The sequence below is a fragment of the Arvicanthis niloticus genome, chromosome 2 (assembly GCF_011762505.2).
Source record: "Arvicanthis niloticus isolate mArvNil1 chromosome 2, mArvNil1.pat.X, whole genome shotgun sequence".
In the NCBI taxonomy this organism is placed as follows: Eukaryota; Metazoa; Chordata; class Mammalia; order Rodentia; family Muridae; genus Arvicanthis; species Arvicanthis niloticus.
In genome coordinates, this window is record NC_047659.1 from 62,250,818 (window position 1) to 62,261,828 (window position 11,011).

Consider the following 11,011-nt stretch of genomic DNA (forward strand, 5'->3'; position numbering starts at 1 on the left):
TGACAAAATAAGATATGTAATACACATACAGCAGATTTCATCATTTTAATACGATATGAATTGTACTTTCTGAATTAAACACTAAGTGTTTTGCATTAACTAACATCTGCTGGTTGGAAGCCTCAATAATTGACTAGTAAGATACCTAAGATACTGGAAATCAGCTAGGAACTGGAGGGACATGCTTTTTATTTTTTTAAATTCACTTTACATTCTGATTTCTGTTCCACCTCCAGGTCACCCCTTCCACAGTTCTTCTCCCAAAACATTCTCCCCTTCTCCTCTGAGAGAGTTGAAACCCCCAACTCCAGGTATTTCCCCATCTAGGCACATGAAATATCTGTAGGACTAGACACTTCTCCCACAGAGATGAGGTAAGACATCCAAGTTTGGAGAATAGATTATACAGACAAGCAACAGCTTTAGGAATAGCTTCTACTTCAGTTGTTTGGGACCTGCATGATGACCAAGTTGCACATCTACATATGATCAAGGAACCTAAGCCCAGCACATGTATGTTCTTTTGTTGATGGTTTAGTCACAGAAAGAACCCAAGGGTCCAAGTTAGTTGACACTGTTGGTCTTCTTGTGCTGTTTCTATCCTCTTGGGATACCATCAACCTTTCTCCAACACACCGTTAACCCCTGCACTTGGAAGCAGAGGCAACCACATATCTAATAGGTCAAAACCAGTGTCATCTACTAAGCAAGTTTGAGGACACCCAAGGCTACATAGAGAGAACCTGTGTTAAACAAAACAAAAAGTACACTGGCAATACTCCACATTGTTCTTCTCAAAAATCAGTTGCACATGTTCCTAAAGTTCTTTTATTTTAATGACAATACAGAAAGTGTAAACAATATTTTCATGAAAAAATTCTTTTCACAAATACATTGAAAATCTCAACTGTAAGAAAGTAAACATACTTGTAAATTTTTAAATATAATATTAGATATGTATAATATCAGATGTTGACAATTAAATTAATGTTAAATCTTGATAATGTGATTGCAGTAGCAGCTCAAAAAAGAGGCAGGAATATAAGATCTACTTTAGCGTTGTAAATCCTATCATTTAAATAATTAGAAAGACAAAGAAATAAATAATAATTATCATCTTTGGTCCATCAATGAAGAAGCTTCATACATGATTGAATTCTTAGTAATAGACTCAGGGAGAGGATGTACAATGCAGTATACAAATTAGTAATATGATTTTATGTCATTGAATAATTGGTTTATATGCTATTGCAATAAAATGGAGCAATTAATTGATATTATTTCTGCTTTGACATTTAAACATAGTATATTATTATCTAGAATTGGTAGAAAATAGAGACAGTAATTTAGATTTATTGACTTTCTTCATATGAGATGAGGTTTTTATAACATAAAACACAAAAATACATAGGATTTCTGTCTGAAATAAGGAAAAGAATTAAGGCAAAAATAAAAGTTATACAACAGCATCAAAACAACTTACAACTTATGAGCACAAATGTATGTATGCCTTAGAAATAATTATCATGTGACTGTAAAGAATTCTTATAAGACCAACTACATATTAAAAAAAACAATGTAATGAATTTTAAACTTCTAAATCCTAACATCCACAGCGTCTAGAAGAGAAATTTCTAAATATTTCTTACTCTGAAACTGATTATAATTAGTTGGTCAAATTACACTGTATTTGTATAAAATAGAGAAACTGTAAGTCCATGTGAACTAAGAAAAGTACCACAGTCTCCTGCTCCCCTCTAACCTCTCTTTGACTATCACTGTGTGACTATCACCATCACGCATGCGCGCATGCACACACACACAGACACACACACACACACACACACCACACTATTCATAATTATGTCAAGTGAGAGTGTAGTTTTGAGCTGAAAAGTCTCCTGACTGTGTCCTTAACATCTTTATTTCTAAGGCTGTAGATAAGGGGGTTCAGCATGGGGATCATGATTGTGTAAAGAGCAGTGGCCACTTTGACAAAGAGCCGTGAGCTGTTTGAGTTGGGAACACAATACAGGAGGAGTAAAATCCCATGGAAGATTGTTATAGCAGTCAGGTGGGAAGTACAGGTGGAGAAGGCTTTTCGTAGTCCTCCTTTGGAAGGCATCTTTATAATAGTGACAACTATGAACACATATGAGGCTAAGGTGATCAGGACACTGGAAGATTCACTAAATATAGAAATGACTAAGCATGTCATCTGGCTAAAGGAGGAGTCAGAGCAAGACACAGAGATGACAGCAGAGTACTCACAGCCAAAATGATTGATGATGCCATATTCACAATATGATAGTTGCAAAAGAGTATATATGAGTATCACAGTACATAATCCACCAGTCATGTATGTCCCAGCTACTAGCAGAGCACAGAATTGAAGAGGCATTACAACTCTATAGCGTAGGGGATTACAAACAGCCACAAACCTGTCATAGGCCATCACTGCTAACATGAACATTTCTGTAATCACAAATGTACAAATGAAGAAAAATTGTATCATGCATCCTTTGAAAGAAATGGTCCTATCTTCCATGATCAAGATCTGCAGAAGTTTGGGTGTAAATACACTAGAATAACATATATCCAAAAATGAAAGGTGGCTTAGGAAAAAATACATGGGTGTGTGAAGTTTGGGATTGATTTTTATAACCACAAGTATGCCTAGGTTCCCCATCAATGTTACTGAGTAGATGGTCAAGAAGAGGAGGAAGAGGGGTATTTGGAGCTGTGGATATTCTGAGAAACCAACCAAGATGAATGTGGTCGCGGAACTCTGGTTCATCACTTCATAGGCCATCACTTCTCAGATTATAAGTGAGGAAGAAGAGAAAAATGAGACTTAATGGATCATGAGAGAGTGGAGCAGTTGAAACTCATGTGAGGCTCACCATAAATCATGAAGTCAGATGTGGACATATTCCATTTGTGAATGTTCTGCCTTGTTTTAGGTTCTTATGTGGATAGTCAGTAATTAGTAAGTTAGGACAACGTCTTTTGTTCTTCTCTTTGCTCTTCACTATTGTATTTTTCTCATCTGTAATTAAAATGTAGTGCTCATCAGTATCATTCTATGTGAATTATGTTTATGTGCATATGTAAATGATATATTCATTTATTTGATGCTAGAGTAATTCATGGTAAAATATCATTATAGTCATCAGAAACATATTGCAAAGTTATATGTAAGCACTGAGAAGGTTGCAGTGGCCATTAGTCCAAGATAGAGGATGTTTGCACAAAGTAAATACCGAACATATGTTTGCAAAGGACAAATGTTTGACTGTAAGTGGAAGAATACTAGAAAAGTATTTTCACATTTCAAGTTTTCATATTTCTTACCTTTAGCAAAATTTTCATTCATTGTGTTCATATATTAAAGAGGACATAACCAGTTATTTGTTGGCAATTAGAAACAAAATGAAATAAGTTAGCATTAAAAATGTAATAATCTATTTTTAATGAAAATACATACTATTTAATTTGAAACAATTGTAAGTGCTTTTGTCATGTGGCAAGAGAGAAAATGAAAATTATCCAAGATTAAATAATGTGACATTCTATATATTACTCAAAGATACTAGATAATAATTACAAGTTCATAGGTTGAGAACTGACACATCTTTTGTTCTTATCCCTAACAAGTAATTTACCTTAATCCAAATCACTATTATTTTCTAGGGGAGACCACACTGGGGTTTATGGAACCTTTATGAACTTTATTCAGTCAGTCATATGTATGGCAAGAAAATTTTATCTCTGAACTTAGATTAATTCTATAGTCTTGAAACTACATATTTGCCGGGTGGTGGTGGCACACGCCTTTAATCCCAGTACTTGGGAGGCAGAGGCAGGCAGATTTCTGAGTTTGAGGCCAGCCTGGTCTAAAGAGTGAGTTCCAGGACAGCCAAGGCTATACAGAGAAACCCTGTCTCGAAAAACAAAAAACAAAAAAAATAAAAAAAACCAAACAAACAAAAAAGAAATTACATATTTTGAAAAGCCTCTGATAATAATCTACTACCACTATATATAATTTTGTTAAAGCCATTATATACATAAACATTCTTCAGTAGTCATTGAAAAAAGAGCAACCAGAATAATTACAAAATATGTTAATTAAATAACCTAAGTAAATTGTCTGTCTCAAAACCAGGCAAAGCAGATTTAAACTAAAAGAATTCCTAACAATTTACATTTCTTGTATTATTCCTTGTATTGAGAAAATTTTCCACTATTTTTTCAATAGTTAACATTCCACACACCTAAAAACCTATTTTTAATGTTGTGACTACAGAATCCCAAACACTGACTATAATTAATTTTAAATTTAATGCACCAAAAATATTAAATTCTTCTCCTCCGTCTCCTTCCTCTTCTTCCTCCTCCTTTTCCTCTTCCTCTTCTTCTTCATCTTCTGCTTCTTCTTATTATTATTACTATTATTATTGATATTTATTAATAATATTTGCTTTTTATGAGTCTTATATTTTATTTTGAATATCCCTAAATAATTAGAATCCTAGTATATTTTCATGTATATTTACAAGTATTTCAAGCAAAAATGCCTACTCTTCCTTTTAACTAAAGAAATAGCATTACACTTGCTCTTGTGTCTTTGTTCCCTCCTTCACAACTTGATCTTCTCTCTTGTGTACATTTGCTGTCTTACTTGTTTTCCCATACAAGATAATTTGTGTCTCAGAATACATAAACAACTTTCTTCATCAGCTCTGCATCTTGATTTAGTACAGGAGCATTATGAGGCTGAATACTGATACCCCTGAATTCAAGATTCTGATGCAGAAAATTCATGAATTTGAGGCAATTATATGCAAATACTGACAATATCTCAATACAAGACAAAAACATAAATAATTTTATAATTTGGTACAGCTAAATAAACTATTCTGTGTATATACTGCATTTTTATTATCTATTGAAGAGTACATATGTGTATCCCATTTCAAAGGATATATTAAAATAGCTGAAGTACGATTAGGGCATTATACGTTGTGCCAAGCAAACAAAAGAAACAGCACACATTATAAAACTATATATAATGTAGAAACACTCAGAAAAGCTTTAGCTGTCCATTCTCTAAGTGAATATTTCAATCATGTCATTGTCTTGTGCTGATAATAATACAAAGTATAATAAAAACAAGAAAAACATAATCAAGACTTCTAAAACAATCATTGCTGAAATGATGTTATGATGGTAATGTTTTGTACTATAACTGAGGTGTTCTTTGAAGTGTATTGCAGTAGATAACAAAGGACATTGGTAGACTACTAAAGGGAATAAAACATGCTGATTTTATAGCATTTAAAATAAAACAGCAACAACAAAAAAGACCTGTAGAGCTGTATTTTGTCTCCATTTAAAACTAGGATTAAGATTAACTTTTGTATCTATATTCACATTTCCCCTAATGTCAGTGTTACATCAACATATGCCTGTCCTATCTCTAGTGCTTATTGATTATTGTGCTTATTGATATGGCTCTGGGAAAGTACTCCAAATCAGTGATCAGCAAATCAAAGAGATAACACTATGTGCCTCCTGTGGTATTATCTCTATTATTACTGATTTCATGTCATTTTGATTAAGGGTTCTTTACTCTCTGGCTATTGAATAATCCATATTTTGCTTAATTGTAAAGACACTAATATCCCCAAGTTTGACATAATTTTATAAAATTCATAAATTTATATTGCATTGCACACACTTAAATGAATCATGTAAGAAGCACAAAAAACAAATGATTTTCTTCATTCTTATCAGTATATTCATTGCTTTAAAAACAAAGCAGAACAAAAACACAAACAAGGTCTCATTGTGTAGAGATAGCCTGAAATTCACTAGACCAAGTTAGCTTTTAACTTATAAAACTAAACCAGGCTATGCTTCCCAAAGGTGTAGAAAAAGGGCATAAACTCACAATATAAAAAGAAGTCATGATTTTGAAAAAATCACATGTGGAGGAATTTAAGAGAGTGTTTAGAGAAAGGAACAAGAGAATAAAGTAAATATATGTAATAACTGAATAACATTTTTAAAGGCCCACATTAACTTTTAGAGGATTTTAATTTTATAACATCTGTGAAAAAAATTATTGTTTGATGCTTTATATTCTGTTTTAGAGACAAGCTGTGTACACAGCTCTTCAAAAAAAGCTGCTTTTTTTCTGTATCAATTCTGGAAATGTTACTACTGCTCCATTTTTATTTGCAACTATGACATTCAGCTTTGTATAACCTGCTTCATATATTGTGTTATTTTTAGTGGACATATTTTGTGAGCTTTGTACTCTGCATCTAAATTTATTAAAGTTATGAGGACAAACTGTTAGGTAAGTATTGGCTTAATTTTTTGCACAGTAACTTAACAGTAAGAAAAGAGCTTTAAATTTAGGATAGTTGAAAGGAAACAATAAATTTCAAGTTTAATACCAAAAGTTGTATCATTAAATAAAATAGGAATGTATTATCCTTTTCTGGCTCACATCAGTTTACCCTTTCCTTCAGTATGTGTGGATCCTATGTACATCCACAGAATGAAAACATAGACAACTTTAAAGTAACTCACCAAGATAGAGTCTTTCCTGGTATCCATTTTTCATAATGTTATTGATATTATTAATAAACCACATGTACAGTTTACAGCAAAATTAAAATGCTTTTGTAATCTTTCAAAGTACAGTAGAAATTAATCAGTGAAATAGAGTTCAATAGAGTACACAACTACTAATATTTTAGCTATTGGAAATTATTTGTAAACAACAAAGAGAAGTTATGTAGAAGACTGAAACCTGAAAATTTATTTCAAGATATTGTTCATTGTTTAATCTGTAACTGTTTGACACTTGGGACATAAACCCTAAGGAATTCAAATTGTGTGTTGTCACAAATCATGTAGAAATAATTAGAGGAAATCTCCCACTCTGTTTCTGAAATATAATGTCCTCTCAATAATCATTATTAGGCTCTCCCATAACCTGATAAAGATTAATCCCATAAAATTATATATTTTAAAGTCAAGGAAATAAATAAATATATAACATTTATTCTAATAAATCAACATACTTAAATTTTATATGGTTTTGCATTTCATGAAAACTGGTACATGATTTATATGAAAACATGGACCTTTTCTCCCAAAGACATATTGACTAGGAATTATATACTAAATATGTATTCAATTAGATCTTCATTGATTTAGAAAGCACAATCATTCTATACATCTATTTATGCTTATCAGAACAAAATTGAAGTGTAACAATTATGTTTTAAGTATTCATGTTCTTTATCTTGAGTGGAAACCTGCTGATTAAAAGCTAAGTGATAGGCTCAATTTGAAAAAACAAACTAACACCAAAGTCTTCACTTCTTTCTCCATTGCTTCAAATCCAATAGAGCAGCCTCACCACTAACTCTGTAGCAGAGCACCTGTAGCAGCCTCTTCTTATCTCATCTCTGGCAGATTCCACAGATTTTTCACTCCTAACATTCCTCCCCCTCCTTGAAACTTTGTCCTACCCCCAAACTCTATCAGAGACTTTCTGCTAGCATAAAGGCCACTCCAGCTAGGGATATGGAGAATAGCCTTGAACTCACAAGAACAAGAAAGACTTGATGACCAGAATACCATTAGCACAGAAACTAACATCAACAGTTAATAAATAGAACATCATAAAACTAAGAATCATCTGCATAGTAAAGGACATTGCTATTTAGACAAAGTGGCAGTGCACAGAATTGGAAATATTTTCATCAATTGCAGATTCAATAAATGATTACTATCAAAAATATATGAATATCTGAAGAACCAGATATGAAAACCAAATAACTCAATTAAAATTGTGGTACATTTCAAAATAGAGAATTCTGTTTACATTTTTATATCTGTTAGATGTCTAAGGTCAATAACAAAAATGATAACTCATACTGGCAAATATGTGGGAAAAGAATAATACTCATTGTTTTCTTGTGGTAGGGAAAACTTGAAGAGCCACAATAAAAATTAGTATGTTGGTTACTTAGAAGGATGAGAATCAATTATGGTAAGATGCAGCAATACCACTTTTGGGCATGCAAGAGTGCACACACTCTTGAGTACATGTCCAAGTGGACACTTTGTCCTACCACGAGGCCATTTGCTTAGCTGTGTTGTTTGTTGCTACTAGATTCATATAATCAGAAATTGAAAACAACCTAGGTGTCTCTCACCAGCAGAATGGATAAAGAAAATGTGCACTTACACAATTGGGTATTACTATGATCAAAAAAAAAAAAAAAAACCCAAATGACATCATAAATATTTGAAGATAAATGGATGGAATTATGAAAATCCCATCTTGACAGAGGTACCACAGACCCAGAAATATAAATATTGAATATATTCAATTATATATGTTTATTAGCTTTAGAATGTATATTAACCAAGCTAAAATTTTAGACCCAGAGATGTTAGTATAGAGAAAGGAGTACATGGACATATGGATTTCCCTTGGTGGAGAAGTAGGGTAGATTTAAGAAGTGGACTGTAGATGGATGTGGGACTGGAATTGGAGGTGCTGATAGAGAGAAAAAGGAGAAAGTGTGTAGAAAAGGTAATGCAAATGGACATGGCTCTAACTGAGGAACATTTGAGGTATGGAATGGAAACCAAGTACACTGAAAATTACCTAAAATATATGAAAGAGGTCCTAATAAAATAAGCAACTAGCATGAAACAGTGTCCCAACTGGCCATCACTTGTCCACAAATAAAGCTTTCAATAACAGGACTGGATTGCCACCAATTTGGTTAGCCAAAGGGATCTTAAAATGCTCAAACAATATTGCCAATACATAGGTTTGTCTCTAGAAAATGAGAGCAAGGACCCATGTCTGAGAAGACATACACAAATTATTGAATATTTAGATGTTGGGGTGGTATCAACAAAAACATTTATATCTTCATTTAGTTTCCTTTGTTCAGGTCTATTCTCTGCAGGCTACCAAAGGAGAAACACAGACATAACTAATCCAAAAACCCTTTTGTCTATAATAATGTTCTACCTATAAAATATGCTAGGTCAATGTTGACACAAAGCTTGTGTGAGTATCAAATCAATGTCTGATTTGACTTAAGGACCACTCAGCCTGGTGGAACCCCTACCCCACACTGCATAAGTTACTAAGAAGCAGAGACTAGAGGTGTAGGGAAAAACTAAGCACTGCTCAATATAAAAGATTACAAGTGACAATTCAGCTATATTCATATGTCAGTTTCTTATTCATCCATAATTAGAGAAGATCCATCAAATCTCTCCCCTGAAAACAGAGGGGACTTTCTGGAAGAGGAGGCAGGAAGGGCATAAAAGTGAGAAGGAATGAATGGCACCAGCTGAACACATTCTTCTAAAGCATATCTAAAGCAAAGAACATAAGGATTCACAGAGACTGAAGCAGCAAGTAGAGTGTGCTCAGTTCCACACCAGGTCCTTGTACACTTATTATTGCTTTCAATTTAGTATTTTTATGGAATATCTTTCTATGATGCTTGTTAATTACTACATTAACTCCACAGATTATATCATGCCCATCGATGCAGCAGTGTCAGTGCTATTGAGGTAACCAATTGCTTTCTGATTAGTCTTGAGACCTCGCCTCCCAGAAGAGAATTCATGTCTATAGAGTAAATCTGGAAAACAAACAAACAAATCAACAAAATCTCTAGAAGCTGGGACATCATAAATCCTGTTAGAAGATCTTCTGTTTACCTTTGTTTGAGTAGATTTGTACTGCTCTAGGTTGTGGTTGGAGTCGCTCTGTTTATAATTGGCGATAATTTGTAAACAGAACCATTTCTACAAATACATAAGAATATAAGACTATTGAGTGCATAGCCCTAAACTTTTATACAGCCCACCCTTAAGGCCCCTCCTTTGATTTTCATTTAAAAATTGATAGCAGTATGTAAAAATATGTGCAGTCTATACCTTGAGTTTCTGATTCACAGTCTTCGACTTACTTTGCTTATTCTCGGTTGAAAATAGCTCATTTCTTAATTTTACATTCTCTCTTTTTCTCTGTTTTAACATTTTTCTCATTCAGAGGAATGAGTGTCCCATGAGGATAGTGGTTTTTTATGAATAATTTTATTAATTCTCTGAGAAGTTCATACAAAGAAACCAAATCTTGACACTGCTAAACTGACCAAATATCTTTGACTACATAAGTCATAGGCCTAATAAAAACAGTTATGTTTGTTTGTGTGTGTATGTGCGTGTTTCTTTTTAATTATTCTCTCACACAGTATATCCTGAGTCTTGCCTCATCTCCCTCTACAGCTTCCAACCAGCCTCCCCCCCACCTCCTCTTACTCTACTAACCCTATTTCTGTGTTTTCCTTTAAGAAAGATCAGGCTTCTCAGTGATAGCAAGAAAATGATACATCATAACAAGTTGCAATAACACTAGACACACATCATTATATTAAATATCACCTGTCACCAGCTCTGCAGGTTCATGGAGAATTAAAACTCATAAAACTGTGACCATGGTGCTATTCAACTTTTGTATAAGCCCAGTGATCATTTTAATCTTCTGTCCTAGTACCTTTGGTAAATTGCTATTTCCCTTTTTATAACCTTTGGTTAATGGTTTTAAAATCTCTTGGAATGAGCTCTGAGTAGAAGATGCCTGCTTGCTATCTCTGAAGCAATTAACTCATGACACTAAGACTGACAAAGTTTTCAATGCAGTTTTCATTATCAGAGAAAACATAATAGTAGACCAACTATAAAAGAGCTTAATAAATAAAATGATACAATTTTAGAAATTCTTATAGGATCAGCATTAAGAATTAAGAAGTCTTCTACTTGTCTGTGTAGCATCAGTACAATAGAGTACATCTTTGTTGTTCTCCTAAGATATGTTCAAAAGGGTGGGCTAATATTTTGTCATTATTACATATGTTTAATAATAACAGTGAAAGCATATCAATGGCAG

The 11,011-nt window shown here is 33.3% G+C and overlaps 1 protein-coding gene across 1 annotated transcript; it reads right to left on the bottom strand.

The window, feature by feature from the left end:
- LOC117704219 (olfactory receptor 1165-like) lies at positions 1-6,781 on the bottom strand. Its single transcript, XM_076928272.1, has 2 exons — positions 6,604-6,781; positions 1-3,049 (listed from the first exon to the last, which is right to left on the bottom strand). The coding sequence occupies exon 2, from the start codon at positions 2,810-2,812 to the stop codon at positions 1,862-1,864; it is 951 nt and encodes a 316-aa protein (XP_076784387.1). The 5' UTR covers positions 2,813-3,049; positions 6,604-6,781; the 3' UTR covers positions 1-1,861.
- Between the last annotated feature and the right edge of the window lie 4,230 nt (positions 6,782-11,011).